Source organism: Salmo salar, chromosome ssa19 (genome assembly GCF_905237065.1).
Source record: "Salmo salar chromosome ssa19, Ssal_v3.1, whole genome shotgun sequence".
NCBI lineage: Eukaryota > Metazoa > Chordata > Actinopteri > Salmoniformes > Salmonidae > Salmo > Salmo salar.
In genome coordinates this window covers 77,902,343-77,920,314 of record NC_059460.1, presented here as the reverse complement: position 1 = coordinate 77,920,314, position 17,972 = coordinate 77,902,343, and the positions used below count along the sequence as shown (strand labels likewise).

General features: G+C 39.5%; 2 protein-coding genes and 1 long non-coding RNA gene across 7 annotated transcripts in view; 1 reads left to right on the top strand and 2 right to left on the bottom strand.

Annotated features, from left to right (window-relative positions):
• Nucleotides 1-17,972, top strand: part of LOC123729037 (uncharacterized) — a 48,708-nt gene that overhangs the window by 3,124 nt on the left and 27,612 nt on the right. The window contains exon 2 of the long non-coding RNA XR_006760805.1: nucleotides 9,856-9,879. This is a non-coding gene — a long non-coding RNA (uncharacterized lncRNA). The remainder of the gene's footprint in view (nucleotides 1-9,855; nucleotides 9,880-17,972) is intronic.
• On the bottom strand, nucleotides 576-7,688 carry LOC106579620 (myelin-associated glycoprotein-like). 2 transcript variants are annotated; one of them, XM_045702757.1, is made up of 8 exons: nucleotides 7,609-7,688; nucleotides 7,305-7,379; nucleotides 3,067-3,453; nucleotides 2,634-2,939; nucleotides 2,231-2,497; nucleotides 1,908-2,001; nucleotides 1,739-1,796; nucleotides 576-1,408 (listed from the first exon to the last, which is right to left on the bottom strand). In XM_045702757.1, exons 2-8 carry the CDS (start codon nucleotides 7,351-7,353, stop codon nucleotides 1,136-1,138), a joined length of 1,434 nt encoding a protein of 477 aa, XP_045558713.1. In that variant the 5' UTR covers nucleotides 7,354-7,379; nucleotides 7,609-7,688; the 3' UTR covers nucleotides 576-1,135. The 2 variants fall into 2 exon arrangements, with proteins under 2 accessions (XP_045558713.1, XP_045558712.1); XM_045702756.1 differs by lacking the exons at nucleotides 7,305-7,379; nucleotides 7,609-7,688 and adding an exon at nucleotides 5,895-6,107.
• The window catches only part of LOC106579619 (myelin-associated glycoprotein), a 29,074-nt gene continuing 22,884 nt past the window's right edge, over nucleotides 11,783-17,972 (bottom strand). For 2 of the 4 annotated variants that reach the window (XM_045702758.1, XM_045702761.1), the window contains 6 exons: nucleotides 14,346-14,732; nucleotides 13,912-14,217; nucleotides 13,509-13,775; nucleotides 13,186-13,279; nucleotides 13,017-13,074; nucleotides 11,783-12,663 (listed from right to left, as the gene is read on the bottom strand). In XM_045702758.1, the coding sequence (XP_045558714.1) occupies nucleotides 12,391-12,663; nucleotides 13,017-13,074; nucleotides 13,186-13,279; nucleotides 13,509-13,775; nucleotides 13,912-14,217; nucleotides 14,346-14,732 (1,385 nt within the window). In that variant the 3' untranslated portion in view covers nucleotides 11,783-12,390. Of the gene's footprint in view, nucleotides 12,664-13,016; nucleotides 13,075-13,185; nucleotides 13,280-13,508; nucleotides 13,776-13,911; nucleotides 14,218-14,345; nucleotides 14,733-17,240; nucleotides 17,309-17,972 lie in introns of all 4 variants that reach the window. The other 2 variants (XM_045702760.1, XM_045702759.1) reach the window with 2 other exon arrangements.

Below are 17,972 nucleotides of genomic sequence, written 5' to 3'. Positions count from 1 at the left end.
GTGGGAGGCAGTTGTTGATGTGTGCAAAGGGTCCTTGGTTCGAGCCTAGGTAGGGGCGAGGAGAGGGATGGAAGTGAAACTGTTACATTAGAATCACCTCTGGCAGTGATTACAGCTGTGAGTCTTTCTGGGTGAGTCTATAAGAGCTTTGCACACCTGGAATGTACAATATTTGCACATTATTCTTCAAGTTCTTTCAAATTGGTTGTTGATCATTGCTAGACAGCCATTTTCAAGTCTTGCCATAGATTTTCAAGCCGATTAAAACTGTAACTTGGCCGCTTAGGAACATTCAATGGTGTCTTAGTAAGCAACTCTGGTGTATATTTGGCTTTTTGTTTTAGGTTATTGTCCTGCTGAAAGGTGAATTTGTGTCCCAGTATCTTTTGAAAATCAGACTGAACCAGGTTTTTCTCTAGAGTATTGCCTGTGCTTAGCTCTATTCCATTTATTTTTATGTCGAATAACAAAATTCCACATTGTGTGTAGACCAGTGACACAAAATCTCAATGTAATCCATTTTTAATGAGGTATGTAAAATGTTGGACCAATAAGACCAAAAGATGTCATGGAAATTGAATTTAAAGGTTTTTATTACAGTGCAATTAATAAACAACCTTTAATTCAGCCTTGATTGTTTTGTTGATTTAACACTCAACATAAAACCTGACAAGATAAAATCTAAATAGATATAAACTGAAAATAGATGATATTGTTATTCTGGGAACAGCACAAAATATGTAATGTAGACTTACTTCACCAACTTCCTTTCTTGTATCAGACCACTGTCTCTCCAACCAACTGTGTCTTCTCTCCTCAGTCATCATTGACTTTATATGGACTTAAACTGCCTTCAGTTGGCTAGTTGAACTCAGCAGTTCCTCTATACTGGAACCCATTAAACAGATGCTCTGTGAACTCATCACTCAAAATAAATGGTCCAAAATAAAGAGTAGCCTACATCATCGTATCACCACTATAGTAACAGTTAAACACTTTTCATCCCAGCAAATTCTACAAATATGAAGATAATCAAAGAGCACACAATTATAAATGTAACAAAAGTACCAATAGAAAACAGATACACAATGACGATACTGTACATAAAAACACTTAATACCCATAGGAAGAATAATTAACATGCACCTCTTTTATTGACTTGTGCATAAAGCCCATCTAGGTTATTAAGTGGTGGTTCCTGAGCCCCTCTCTGGGTCACGTTGACTTCAGCGTACTCACTCTCCTGTCCCTGGACCCTGTCCTGGGCTGCAGCTGGGGTCTCTTTGGTCTTTAGTTTGGAGAAGTCTATGTCACCGTAGTGGATCTCTTCAGACTGGTCTTCTGCAGGTTCCTCTGGTTTCTCTCCAGCTGTGGCCTGGTCAGCACACACTGTACCAACCGGGGAGTTCTGTGGAGAGAACACAGAGAGAGGAACAGGTGTAAAGCTCTAAGGTCAGCAGGTCACACAACACATACTGAGGGGATGTCAATGAAAATGTCAATGAAATTGGCAGGTGTAAAGAGTTACATGTTGCCAGGAAACACTGTCAAAGTCCAACAGCTATTCTGTTATCATTCCAAATTCTTAAATGATGTGACATTGCTTTCAGTGTGGTCATCTCCCCCTAAACTTCCTCTGAAATGTCAACCTCATGGCTTTAAATAGTTTCATCATTAATTCAGTACTTTCTTAGATACACTTTGTATATCGGTTTTGAAAGTTGAGCCTTATTCCCACCTGTCCCTGTGGACTGTCTGTCCTTTCAAGTCCATCGTGGAGCCTCGAGTTTCTCCTCCTGGAAGACATTTAGAAAGGCCTTCTGAATGCACTGAGAGGGTTTTCACATGCAAAAGCACAAACACAACATAAATAATAGTTTTGTATTGATGCCAGGAATAGTTTTTACCATCCAATAACACAGATCAGGCTGATAAGCAAAAGGACCCCCAAAGTTCCTGCTGCAATCCCAAAAACCATTGTGTTATCAGTCTCTTCTTGCCCTGAAAATACAGCACATATTAGATTATTTCTCACATAAAGATCTGCAATGTACACTTCATTACCTAAAGTATGTGGACACCTGCTCATCCAACATCTCATTCCAAAATCATGGGCATTAATGTCAATGTCATTAAATAGCTGAATCCACGCATTTGAAGGGGTGTCCACATACTTTTGAATATATAGTGTATATCTAACCTACGATTGTGCCCGACGGGCCCGTTTTACCTGTAATAGTTAGCCACACTTCCTTTGACTTGCCACAGCCGTGACTATTTCTTGCTTCACAGTAGTACAGTCCTCCATCACCAACAGTCACATTGAGGGAGTAACTCTGTCCAGATGCTACCTGTGTTGTTTTACCCCCACTGATCTGGAACCAGGTGAAGTTTGTCACAGGAGGGTTGGCTGTACTGCTGCAGGTCAGATTAACACAGCTGTCCACTAATACTGGACCAGCTGGACTGATGGAGGCTGAGGTGTCCTTAGGAGAGACTGAGGGAGAGGGGTTCATTTAGAATGTATCTGGATATGGTATATTGAATAGTCTCATCAAAACCACTCTATTACAAGCATCAGTGAAAACATGATAGAATGATCTATTCTACAGGAACCTGTGACTAAATCTTACATGAAACGTTAAGCATCATGTTATGTTCAGCTGTCTTGTTGCTTGTCCCTACTGGGTAGACTGAAGTACAAGTGATGTTCTTCTCATGATGAAGGTAAAACGGAGTGAAGGTCACCGTGGAGAGAACTGATTTGGTTTGGTCTGGATTCTTCTGCAGTTGTTTCTCAGTTGTGAACTGTGTTGGGAGAGTCCATGTCAGCTCAGGGGGGTGTTCAGGACAGGGAGCGACAGCAGAGCAGTTCAAACTGACAGGGTTCCCTTCCTTCACCTCACCTGAGACAGTAATGTTGGGACTGGAAGGCAAATCTGTAATACATTGTAGATAAAGATATTTTACACTAATAGTTAAACTATCCACTTGTTCTACTCTTATCTTTGATGAAAGGAATATAAACTGGGAAAAATAGTTGGTAAACAGTTAAATGTCTCTTACCTCTGACAACTATATCAACAAACTTATAAGTGTCTGTTGCACGGAATGGTTGACTCTCAATCCTGAAGTAGTATATATTTTTGTAATTGGTGGTTACATTGAAGAAGACTGTGGTGCAGTTCTTCAGGGACATGTTTCCAGTTATATTCCCTTGAAATCTGTTGACCGTCTCACTACTGTTAAATATCACATTTTCAGGACACCCATCAAAGAATGGGTCTTCTTTAATCCAGACTCCAGAGATCGGTATTGTGCTGTTAAATGTATTCTTATGTTGGTCAGGAATATCAAATGAACATGGGATTTGCACACAGGAGCCAGTCAGTACATCCAGTCTATCTGGCATTGTGGCGATCAAATCTCGTTGACCAAAGCAGGCCAAAACACCTGCAACATAAAAGACAACATCAGGGAGGTTCTGATATATTTTCAGTTCAGTCTAATGATATGTATTAACCCTAGATGACTGGCAGGGGCCGCTGTTTGGAGGCAACTGCACAGCCATCTTGTTACTCCTCCTCCATTGTAAAACAGATTTTGGAAGCTATAGAAATGCATTTATTAATGTCTACATTCGTTTTTGACAAATATATTCTATTAGAGACACCTTAATGCAAACTTTTAAATTATATTTTGTGACCTGCAACACTTCCTTCAACAGAGAGACACTTGCCTTGCTCCAGCCAATGATTGTATCTTGCATCTCACTGAACTTGTATTATCCAATAACTAATTAACCTTTGAGTCAGACTTTTTCCTTCAAATTCGGGGTGTAGCCATGGGCTCCCACTTTGCCCCCAACTATGTGAACCTGTATGTGGAACAATTTGAGGAAGCAGTCATCTACAAAAGACACACCCCCTACTCTCTAAAATCCTCTCATGGAAGAGATACATAGATGATGTCTTTGTGCTCTGGGAAGGAAGTAAGCAGGAACTAAACCAAACTCTGCTAAACGAGAGCTCTGAATATCTCAAATTCACCATGCAGACTGATGAGAGAAAAATAAACTACCTGGACTTATGGATCATTAAAGAGAATGATGCATTACATACAGACATGTAAACACAGCCAGCAGATCGCAAAACCCTCCTACGTGCGGATAGTATGCATCCCCTTCCCCTCAGGAATGGTCTATCAAATAAAGCCAGTTATGCAGGGTTAAACGAATCTGTTGCCAACACTCAGATTTTGACAGCAATGCTAAGAAAATGAAAAATAAATTCAAAATCAGAGGCTACAAGGAAAAAAGTATTGATGCTGCAATGACGAAAATATCTCAAAAACCAAGAGAGGATTTGCTAAAAAGTTAACCAAAGAAGAAAAACAACGCAACAGTCTTTTGCACTACGTACACCAAGTGTTCAGAGAAAATCAAAGCAATCTTGAAAAAGCAATGGGATATTCTACAATAAGACAAAAAAAATGCACACCTCTTCAAGGAATCTCCACTGGTGGTCTATAAGTGTGGTCGCAATTTTGGGGATAGCTTAGTGAGATATGACCTGCCCCCTGAGCCCACTCAGTCACTCTTGACACCAATTCCAAATGGGAAGTACAAATGTGGCTCATGCTCACAGTGCAAAAGCTTTACAAAAACATCCTTCTTCAGACACCCACATACAGGTGGAAAAATCCCTGTTAGGGGTATCATCTCTTGCAAGACAAATGGAGAAATCTATCTCATCACATGTTCATGTGGGAAAGCCAATGCATTACAAACAAAACAACAATTAAAACAATGCATAGCTGTAAGAACACTGATTATCTAGTAGCAGCTCACTTTGTTGAAGCTAACTATCCCATCTCCTAATAGAAATACACAGGTATTGAGCATGTTGCTCTACCAAGGAGAGGAGGTAACATGGAGATCCTACTACTACAGAGGAGAGGAGGTAACATGGAGATCCTACTACTACAGAGGAGAGGAGGTAACATGGAGATCCTACTACTACAGAGGAGAGGAGGTAACATGGAGATCCTACTACTACAGAGGAGAGGAGGTAACATGGAGATCCTACTACTACAGAGGAGAGGAGGTAACATGGAGATCCTACTACTACAGAGGAGAGGAGGTAACATGGAGATCCTACTACTACAGAGGAGAGGAGGTAACATGGAGATCCTACTACTACAGAGGAGAGGAGGTAACATGGAGATCCTACTACTACAGAGGAGAGGAGGTAACATGGAGATCCTACTACTACAGAGGAGAGGAGGTAACATGGAGATCCTACTACTACAGAGGAGAGGAGGTAACATGGAGATCCTACTACTACAGAGGAGAGGAGGTAACATGGAGATCCTACTACTACAGAGGGAGGACTACTGGATTTCCTATTTAAAAACATTATAGTTATATTATAGTCTTATAAATGAATATATTCTTTCTACAGCCTTTCAGCATAGATGATGATGCTATTTATGCATTATGGATGAACCAAAAGATTACAATTTAACAACATTTAATGAAATTGGAAACAATTAAATAAATGTGAAATTAAATTAAACAATAATGTATGTTGATGCTAATCTTATACTAATGTTAATGATAACAATAGCCTACTATGTTCAATATGCTGTAAACTATTGTCTTTTACTCAATTCATTCTAATTAACCATCATAACTATGATACACCCCTCACTATTGTCATTGGTTGCACTAGTTGCACTGTATGTCTACATAACCTGGTTCAAACATTCATGACATTACCCTGAAGAAGGCACAGTGATGCCGAAACGTTGGTGTTTAACCCAATGAATTAGTGGGAGATTATATACATAGAGTGTTCAACTCTCTTTGATTTTATAGCTTACAGTGTATTCACCGTTAGTCAGAACCTCTACAATAAGTAATATTCTCTGAGTGTGCCCCAGCTCATGCTTTTTATATGACCTGAACATAACAAATAAAATAAAAAACATGTAAAGATATTAAAGTATTTTATTTATAGAGTACTATCTATTCTGTCTCTTCTACAACAAAATACATAAATACATGTAATATAGTCCATGAAACATTTGATTTAAATACTGTAGAATTCCATTAATTCTTATGGAGGACTGCTTCTTCTGGGGAGTACCACATATAGAGACCAGTGGATTTAAAGTCTCTCATTGGCTGTTACATAGCACCAAAGATCGAGGGTTTATACACATCATTGGTACAGTCTCTTCCAATAATAATAATATTAATTTATTTCAATGTAGAGGTGATTTTTCAATTGGTTGGTGTGTTGTCAAGGAGTGAGGTGACGTGTGTTTGTGAGCAGAGGACCACTAGTTTGAGCCCGGTATGGTGATAGGGACAGTGGTGGAAGCTATACTGTCAGCCGCAACATGAAGTCGGTTTCACATGCACATACAGTGACATGAAACAGTATTTCCCCCTTTCTGGTTCTCTATTTTTATTTATTTTTTTGTAACTGAATGTGATCAGATCTTCAACCAAAACCTAATATTAGATAAAGGGAACTTGAGTTTACAAATATCAAAAAAAATGTATAGGTATTACATTTATTTCATGAACAAAGTTATGCAACACCCAATTCCCAACTGTGTGAAAAAGTAATTGCCCCCTTACACTCAATAACTGGTTGTTTCACCATTTCAAAACACACAATCAAGTCTACATGAAAATTTATTAAAAGCAACAAAATTAAAGTTTTGGAATGGCCTACAAAAAGTCCAGACCTAATCCCTATTGAGATATTGTGGCAGGACTTGAAACAAACAGTTCATGCTTGAAAACCAACAAATGTCGCTGAGTTAAAGCAGTTCTGCATGGGAGAGTGGGCCAAAATTCCTCCACAGCAACGTGAGAAACTGATCAACAACTATAGGAAGTGTATGGTTGGTTGTCATTTCAGCTAAAGGAGGCACAACCAGTTATTGAGTGTTAGGGGGCAATTACCTTTTCACACAGAGGAATTGGGTGTTGCATAACTTTTTTTATGAAATAAATGAAATAAGTATGTCATTGTTGTGTTGTTAATTCACTCAGGTTCCATTTATCTAATATTAGCTTTTGATTGAATATCTGATAACATTCAATATCAAAAATATGCAAAATACTTTTTCACAGCACTGTTTGAATCCAGACTATTAAAATAAACTAATCAGGAATAAACTGTACACTTTTCTAAACAATTATATAGCACATCCCATAAAATATAATGACTTGTGGTTATTCCTTTATGTCTGAATCATAACTAATTGTTGCTGTGTGGAAGACTCACCTGACATAAAGAGGCCAATGAGAAAAAACATGTTCTCAGGACAAGCCATGTGAAAACTCACACACTACTGATCACCTGAAACAGTACAAACATTCACTTACTGGTAGAGTAGCTTAACTCACACAACACATTGTATTGAACCATCCCCATATCAATACACTATGTCTTTCAGTTGTGAAGCTAATACATGAACAAACAGCAGTACTTTAGAACATATTGAATCTCATTACTCATAATTAATTTCCTTTAATTTATTTTGAACATTCAAATTAAGAGAAAATATATTGAAGAAGTCGATACTTGCCTTAGACGGTATCGTAAACTGTCTACAGTAGAGACTGTCACACCCATAGTGTGTTCTGACAAATTAAAATGATGAAATTCATGTGGCACATCTCATATCTCATCAGTGACGTACTTCCTAATAAGTGTATGAGACATTTTTTTCAAAGAATACTTTACGGTATTTAATGGCCCTTTCTCGGGGTAGGACAGGTCAGCAGCATTTTGAAACGGGCCCCCAAATCGCTAAGTCCACCCCCGACACATTGTTAAATAAAACAAATGAAACTTTCGGCATTATAACCATCTCCCTCTCCTCTATCTCCCAGGCCTGAATGGGAATGTGTGTGGGAAACATATAGTTAAATTATGAACCAAAATCCACTATTAATTTATTCAAGAGTTATATTTGTTAAATCCGAGTTTGATACAAAACATATGGTTGTCACATTTTGTTTCAACATGAAAAACAGACTTGGTATGAAACAGAGTAACTGTAATTATATCTGACTGATTCTCACACACCACTCAACTTCTCCTACACCAACTTCCTCTTTGAAGTCTATTTGCCAAGAGGAGCCTGGTGGGCTGGAAGCCACAAAGACACTCTTTTCACTCCACTTTGATACGGAATTGACTTTTTCGTAGCATGTTTATGAGAATTTATGTAGCATGTTAGGAGCCTGAGGTTAAGGTCAGGTAAAATAGTTAGGTTTGGGGAAAATGCTCTCCTAACCAGGGTTAGATAACCGCATTTGGGACCCTGAGCTTACTTTCCTGCATTTCAACACATTCTGCCATGGTGCAGAGAGAATTATTTTTTATATTTTTGCTGTTTTATAGCACCTCATGCTTGTGTTCACATTTTGCCATGAAGCTGATAGACAAGGTTTCAGTTTTAAAGTTAATTTCCTGCAGTTCTATTCATTTTGCTATCATATGCTATCTGGGGCCGTTCAGTAATCCGGCCCTGCTGCTAACCTGCTCCCAAAATCGCTTCTTATTGAAGTGCCGTGAAAAGAATGTCTCGGGTTTCCTCTGACACCGCCTAGTATATAGGTCCTGGATGGCAGGAAGCTTGGCCCCAGTGATGTACTGGGCCATACGTACTACCCTCTGTAGCACCTTACGGTCAGATGTCGAGCAGTTGCTATACCAGGCGGTGATGCAACCGGTCAAGATGCTCTCAATGGTGCAGCTGTAGAACCTTTTGAGGATCTTGGGACCCATGCCAAATCATCGGGTTGTCACATAATTTTTTCAACATGAAAAACAGACTTGGTATGAAACATAGTAACTGTAATTGTAACTCAACTTCTCCTACACCAACTTCCTCTTTGAAGTCTATTTGCCAAGAGGAGCCGGATGGGCTGGATCACACATTTTCACATCACTTATATACAGAATTGACTTTATTGTATCAGGCTAGAAGAATTTATGCAGCAGGTTAGGAGAATTATGGCTATGGGTTACGGTTAGTGAAAATGCTCTCCTAACCAGGGTCGGACGACCCCCCCCCCCTTACTTACTGCATTTCAACCCATTTTGCCATGGTGCAGAGTGCATTTCAACCCATTTTGCCATGGTGCAGAGAGAATTTCAACCCATTTTGCCATGGTGTGGAGAGAATTTCAACCCATTTTGCCATAGTGCAGAGTGCATTTCAACCCATTTTGCCATGGTGTGGAGAGAATTTCAACCCATTTTGCCATGGTGCGGAGAGCATTTCAACCCATTTTGCCATGGTGCAGAGATACATATCTACAGTTTTATAATGCTGTTCGACATGTTGTCATAAAGCTGACAGAAAATGTTGTTGTTTTCGAGCTAATTTCCCACTATTCAACATATTTTGCTATAATATGCTATCTGGGGCCGTTTTGTAGTCCAGCCCTGCTCCTAACCTGCTACCAAAATCACTTCTTATTGAAGTGGCGTGAAAAGAAGGTCCCGGGTGCCACAGGAGGGGGACCGCGACCTACAGGGACTGGGAGGCAAGTTGGACATGGGCTCCCTCTACGACGGTCAAGTCTAGATGGGATAAAGCTTTGTCAAATTGACGTCAAATTCTTTTAGCATTTGAGCTAATCCTAAAACTATTCCGTTCCTTGATCTAATTATCATAACCTGCTATGTTAATTCTCCTAACCTGCAGCCTAATTCTCCTAAACTTGCAAGAAAACTAAATTTGGACAAATCACTCTTCGACCTTACCAAGGCCTTCTGGGAGAAGGAGACCCAGGAGCTGAGGGCGTACTTTACCCAGTAGGTGGGAGCCGACCTCCCCCATCAGGTGGAGGGAGACCTGAAGGCTCTGGAGGACAGGGTCAGGAATTGAGAGGTGGAGGGACCAGGTGATTCAGAGAGAGAAGAGAGAAAGTATTGACTATTGGACATTACACTACACTGATGCTGCAATATGGTGGGGATGGGGATATGGTGGGACTGACAAAAATGGGACGAACAAGCTCATTTCAGTTTTGTGGGAACTGATTTGCCTATATGTGGATAAAATGTTTGAAAATACAATGAAACGATGTGCCTGCATGCAGTTCAGGCTACCACTCACTGCCAATGGATTTATGAGTAGGTATTAGGTGATTTAACAGAACCAATCTTACTGCTGTTTCCATGACATAGACTGACCAGGTGAATCCAGGTTAAAGCTATGATCCCTTATTGATGTCACTTGTTAAATCCACTTCAATCAGTGTAGATGAAGGGGAGGAGACAGGTTAAAGAAGGATTTTTAAGCCTCAGACAATTGAGACATGGATTGTGGGTGACTGGGCAAGACAAAAATGTAAGTGCCTTTGAATGTGGTGTGGTAGTAGGTGCCAGGCGCACTGGTTTCAAGAACTGCAATGATGCTGGGTTTTTTCACTCTAAACAGTTTCCGATGTGTATCAAGAATGGTACAACCCCCAAAGGAAGCATTGGAGTCAACATGGGCCAGCATCCCTGTGGAACGCTTTCGGCACCTTGTAGAGTCCATGCCCTGTTGAACTGAGTCTGTTCTGAAGACAAAAGGGTTTTCAACTCAAAATTAGGAAGGTGTTCCTAATGTTTGGTATACTCAGTGTCTTCAGAAAGTACCCATTGACTTATTCCACATGTTGTTGTCTTACAGTTTGAATTAAAAATGGATTAAATAGCATGCCCATAACACGGTGCAGCCATCACCATGCTTGAAGATATGAAGAGTGGTACTCAGTGATGTGTTGTGTTGGATTTGCCCCAAACATAACACTTTGTATTCAGGACATAAAGTTAATTTCTTTGCTCATTTTTTAGCAGTTTTACTTTAGTGCCTTATCGCAAACAGAATGCATGTTTAGGAATATTTTAATTCTGTACATGTTTCCTTCTTTTCACTTTGTCATTTAAGTTAGTATTATGGAGTAAGTACAATGTTGCTGATCCATCCTCAGTTTCCTCCAATCACAGCCGTTAAACTCTGTAACTGTTTTAAAGTCACCATTGGCCTTATGGTGAAACCAGTGGAGGCTGCTGAGGGGAGATCGTCTCATAATAATGTCTGTAACGGAGCAAATGGAATCAAACACATGGAAAACTTGTTGGACGTATTTGGTACCCTTCCACCTGTTCTGCTCCAGCCATTACCACGAGCCTGTTCTACCCAATTAAGGTGCCACCAACCTCCTGTGGGTGAAATCCCTGAGTGGTTTTGTAGTGACTGGGTGAATTGATAAACCATCCAAAGTGTAATTAATAACTTCACCATGCTCAAAGGTAAATTCATTGTCAGATTATAATTTGTTTTACCCATCTACCAATGGGTGCCCTTCTTTGAGAGGTATTGGAAAAGCTCTCTGGTCTTTGTGGTTTAATCTGTTTGAAACCCGCTGCTCAACAGAGGGACCTTACAGATAATTGTATGTGTGAGGTACAGAGATGAGGTAGTCATTCAAAAATCATGTTAAACACTATTATTGCACACAGAGTGAGTCCATGCAACTTATTATGTGACATGTTAAGAAAATCTTTACTCCTGAAATTATTTAGGGTTGCCATAAGAAAAGGGGTTAAATACACCTTGAATTTTAGACTTCTTGTCTAAAAACATAATTCACATTATGAGGAATTGTGTGTAGGCCAGTTACACAAAGTCAACATTTAATCATGTTAATGAGGCATGTAAAATGTTGGACCAATAAGACCAAAACATTTTCATGGAAATTGAATGAAAAGGTTTTAATTACAGTGCAATTAATTTAAAAAAAACATACATTCAGCCTCAATTAATTCTGTTGTTTAACACTCAACATAAAACTGACACGATATCTTCTAAATAGATATAAACTGAAAATAGATAATATTGTCATTCTGGGAACTGCACAAAAGATGAAGTGAAACAGTGACTAGTAGATGTTAACACCATTCTGCCGTCATGTAGACTTACTTCACCAACTTCCTGTCTTGTATCAGACCACTGTCTCTCTAACTAACTGTGTCTTCTCTCCTCAGTCGTCATTGACTTTATATGGTCTTAAAGTTATTTCAGTAATGCTAGTTGAACGCCACAGTTCCTCTATACTGGAACCCATTAAACAGATGCTCTGTGAACTCATCACTCAAAATAAATGGTCCAAAATAAAGAGTAGCCTACATCATCGTATCACCACTATAGTAACAGTTAAACACTTTTCATCCCAGCAAATTCTACAAATATGAAGATAATCAAAGAGCACACAATTATAAATGTAACAAAAGTACCAATAGAAAACAGATACACAATGACGATACTGTACATAAAAACACTTAATACCCATTGGCAAAATAATTAACATGCACCTCTTTTATTCACTTGTGCGTAAAGCCCATCTAGGTTATTAAGTGGTGGTTCCTGAGCCCCTCTCCCAGTCACATTGACTTCAGCGTACTCACTCTCCTGTCCCTGGACCCTGTCCTGGGCTGCAGCTGGGGTCTCTTTGGTCTTTAGTTTGGAGAAGTCTATGTCACCGTAGTGGATCTCTTCAGACTGGTCTTCTGCAGGTTCCTCTGGTTTCTCTCCAGCTGTGGCCTGGTCAGCACACACTGTCCCAACCGGGGAGTTCTGTGGAGAGAACACAGAGAGAGGAACAGGTGTAAAGCTCTAAGCTCAGTCATTTGTAAAACTCTAAGGTCAGCAGGTTACACAACACATACTGAGGGGATGTCAATGAAAATGTCAATGAAATTGGCAGGTGTAAAGAGTTACATGTTGCCAGGAAACACTGTCAAAGTCCAACAGCTATTCTGTTATCATTGCATGTTCTTAAATGATGTGGCATTGCTTTCGGTGTGGTCATCTCCCCTAAACTTCCTCTGAAATGTCAACCTCATGGCTTTAAATAGTTTCAGCATTAATTCAGTACTTTCTTAGATACACTTTGTAGATGGGTTTTGAAAGTTGAGCCTTATTCCCACCTGTCCCTGTGGACTGTCTGTCCTTTCAAGTCCATCGTGGAGCCTCGAGTTTCTCCTCCTGGAAGACATTTAGAAAGGCCTTCTGAATGCACTGAGAGGGTTTTCATATGCAAAAGCACAAACACAACATAAATAATAGTTTTGTATTGATGCCAGGAATAGTTTTTACCATCCAATAACACAGATCAGGCTGATAAGCAAAAGGACCCCCAAAGTTCCTGCTGCAATCCCAAAAACCATTGTCTTAACAGTCTCTTCTTGTCCTGAAAATACAGCACATATTAGGTTATTTCTCACATAAAGATCTGCAATGTACACTTCATTACCAAAAGTATGTGGACACCTGCTCATCCAACATCTCATTCCAAAATCATGGGCATTAATGTCAATGTCATTAAATAGCTGAATCCACGCATTTGAAGGGGTGTCCACATACCTTTGAATATATAGTGTATATCTAACCTACGATTGTGCCCGACGGGCCCGTTTTACCTTTAATAGTTAGCCACACTTCCTTTGACTTGCCACAGCCGTGACTATTTCTTGCTTCACAGTAGTACAGTCCTCCATCACCAACAGTCACATTGAGGGAGTAACTCTGTCCAGATGCTACCTGTGTTGTTTTACCCCCACTGATCTGGAACCAGGTGAAGTTTGTCACAGGAGGGTTGGCTGTACTGCTGCAGGTCAGATTAACACAGCTGCCCACTAATACTGGATCAGCTGGACTGATGGAGGCTGAGGTGTCCTTAGGAGAGACTGAGGGAGAGGGGTTCATTTAGAATGTATCTGGATATGGTATATTGAATAGTCTCATCAAAACCACTCTATTACAATCATCAGTGAAAACATGATAGAATGATCTATTCTACAGGAACTGGTGACTAAATCTTACATGAAACCTTAAGCATCATGTTATGTTCAGCTGTCTTGTAGCTTGCCCCTACTGGGTAGACTGCAGTACAAGTGATGTTCTTCTTATGATGAAGGTAAAACGGAGTGAAGGTCACCGTGGAGAAAACTGATTTGGTTTGGTCTGGATTCTCCTGCAGTTGTTTCTCAGTTGTGAACTGTGTTGGGAGAGTCCATGTCAGCTCAGGGGGGTGTTCAGGACAGGGAGCGACAGCAGAGCAGTTCAAACTGACAGGGGTCCCTTCCTTCACCTCATCTGAGACAGTAATGATGGGACTGGAAGGCAAATCTGTAATACATTGTAGATGAAGGTTGTTTACACTAAAAGTTCAACTGTCCACTTGTTCTACTCTTATCTTTGATGCAAGGAATCTAAACTGGGAAAAATAGTTGGTAAACAGTTAAATTGTCTCTTACCTCTGACAAATATATTAACAAACTTATCAGTGTCTGTTGCACGGAATGGTTGACTCTCAATCCTGAAGAAGTATATATTAGTGTAATTGGTGGTTACATTGAAGAAGACTGTGGTGCAGTTCTTCTGGGACATGTTTCCAGTTATCTTCCCTTGATATCTGTTGACCGTCTTACTACTGTTAAAAATCACATTGTCCGGATGCACATCAAAGTATGGGTTTTCTTTAATCCACACTTCAGATGTTAGTATTGTGCTGTTAAATGTATTCTTATGTTGGTCAGGAATATCAAATGAACATGGGATTTGCACACAGGAGCCAGTCAGTACATCCAGTCTATCTGGCATTGTGGCGATCAAATCTCGTTGACCAAAGCATGCCAAAACACCTGCAACATAAAAGACAACATCAGGGAGGTTCTGATATATTTTCAGTTCAGTCCAATGATATGTATTAACCCTGGATGACTGACAGGGGCCGCTGTTTGGATGCAACTGCACAGCCATCTTGTTACTCCTCCTCCATTGTAAAACAGATTTTGGAAGCTATAGAAATGCATTTATTAATGTCTACATTCGTTTTTGACAAATATATTCTATTAGAGACACCTTAATGCTAACTTTTAAATTATATTTTGTGACCTGCAACACTTCCTTCAACAGAGAGACACTTGCCTTGCTCCAGCCAATGATTGTATCTTGCATCTCACTGAACTGGTATTATCCAATAACTAATTAATCTTTGAGTCAGACTTTTTCCTTCAAATTCGGGGTGTAGCCATGGGCTCCCACTTTGCCCCCAACTATGTGAACCTGTATGTGGAACAATTTGAGGAAGCACTCATCTACAAAACAAAGACACACCCCCTACTCTCTAAAATCCTCTCATGGAAGAGATACATAGATGATGTCTTTGTGCTCTGGGAAGGAAGTAAGCAGGAACTAAACCAAACTCTGCTAAACGAGAGCTCTGAATATCTCAAATTCACCATGCAGACTGATGAGAGAAAAATAAACTACCTGGACTTATGGATCATCAAGGAGATTGATGCATTACATACAGACTTGTAAACACAGCCAACAGACCTCAAAACCCTCCTACGTGCGGATAGTATGCATCCCCTTCCCCTCAGGAATGGTCTATCAAATAAAGCCAGTTATGCAGGGTTAAACGAATCTGTTGCCAACAGTCAGATTTTGACAGCAATGCTAAGAAAATGAAAAATAAATTCAAAATCAGAGGCTACAAGGAAAAAAGTATTGATGCTGCAATAACGAAAATATCTCAAAAACCAAGAGAGGATTTGCTAAAAAGTTAACCAAAGAAGAAAAACAACACAACAGACTTTTGCACTACGTACACCAAGTGTTCAGAGAAAATCAAAGCAATCTTGAAAAATCACTGGGATATTCTACAATCAGACAAAAAAAATGCACACCTCTTCAAGGAATCTCCACTGGTGGTCTATAAGTGTGGTCACAATATTGGGGATAGCTTAGTGAGATATGACCTGCCCCCTGAGCCCACTCAGACACTCTTGACACCCATTCCAAATGGGAACTACAAAAGTGGCTCATGCTCACAGTGCAAAAGAACTTTACAAAAACATCCTTCTTCAGACATCCACATACAGGTGGAAAAATCCCTGTTAGGGGTATGATCTCTTGCAAGACAAATGGAGAAATCTATCTCATCACATGTTCATGTGGGAAAGCCAACTCATTACAAACAAAACAACAATTAAAACAATGCATAGCTGTAAGAACACTGATTATCTAGTAGCAGCTCACTTTGTTGAAGCTAACTATCCCATCTCCTAACTCAAATACACAGGTATTGAGCATGTTTCTCTACCAAGGAGAGGAGGTAACATGGAGATCCTACTACTACCAAGGAGAGGAGGTAACATGGAGATCCTACTACTACCAAGGAGAGGAGGTAACATGGAGATCCTACTACTACAGAGGAGAGGAGGTAACATGGAGATCCTACTACTACCAAGGAGAGGAGGTAACATGGAGATCCTACAACTACAGAGGAGAGGAGGTAACATGGAGATCCTACTACTACAGAGGAGAGGAGGTAACATGGAGATCCTACTACAACAGAGGAGAGGAGGTAACATGGAGATCCTACTACTACAGAGGAGAGGAGGTAACATGGAGATCCTACTACTACAGAGGAGAGGAGGTAACATGGAGATCCTACTACTACAGAGGAGAGGAGGTAACATGGAGATCCTACTACTACAGAGGAGAGGAGGTAACATGGAGATCCTACTACTACAGAGGAGAGGAGGTAACATGGAGATCCTACTACTACAGAGGAGAGGAGGTAACATGGAGATCCTACTACTACAGAGGGAGGACTACTGGATTTCCTATTTAAAAACATTATAGTTATATTATAGTCTAATAAATGAATATATTCTTTCTACAGCCTTTCAGCATAGAACCAATATGTTCCCCCTGTTGATGGTGCATATTATGCATTATGGATGAACCAAAAGATTACAATGTAACAACATTTAATGAAATTGGAAACAATTAAATATATGTGAAATTAAATTAAACAATAAAGTATGTTGATGCTAATCTTATACTAATGTTAATGATAACAATACGCTAATATATTCAATATGCTGTAAACTATTATTTTAACAGTTTTACTCAATTCATTCTAATTAACCTCATAACTATGATACACCCCTCACTATTGTCATTGGTTGCACTAGCTGCACTGTATGTCTACATAACCTGGTTCAAACATTCATGACATTACCCTGAAGAAGGCACAGTGATGCCGAAACGTTGGTGTTTTACCCAATGAATTAGTGGGAGATTATATACATAGAGTGTTCAACTCTCTTTGATTTTATAGCTTACAGTGTATTCACCGTTAGTCAGAACCTCTACAATAAGTAATTTTCTCTGAGTGTGCCCCAGCTCATGCTTTTTATATGACCTGAACATAACAAATAAAATAAAAAACATGTAAAGATATTAAAATATGTTTTTTTATAGAGTACTATCTATTCTGTCTCTTCTACAACAAAATACTTAAATACATGTAATATAGTCCATGAAACATTTGATTTAAATACTGTAGAATTCCATTAATTCTTATGGAGGACTGCTTCTTCTGGGGAGTACCATATATAGAGACCGGTGGATTCATAGCCTCTCATTGGCTGTTACATAGCATCAGCGGTTCAGCATTTTTTATACACATCACTGTTACAGTCTCTCCCAATAATAATAATATGAATTTATTTCAATGTAGAGGTGATTTTTCAATTGGTTGGTGTCAAGGAGTGAGGTGACGTGTGTTTGTGAGCAGAGGACCACTAGTTTGAGCCTGGTATGGTGATAGGGACAGTGGTGGAAGCTATACTGTCAGCAGCAACATGAAGTCGGTTTCACATGCACATACAGTGACATGAAACAGTATTTCCCCCTTTCTGGTTCTCTATTTTTTATTTATTTTTTTGTTACTGAATGTTATCAGATCTTCAACCAAAACCTAATATTAGATAAAGGGAACTTGAGTTTACAAATAACAAAAAAAATGTATAGTTATTACATTTATTTCATGAACAAAGTCATGCAACACCCAATTCCCCTGTGTG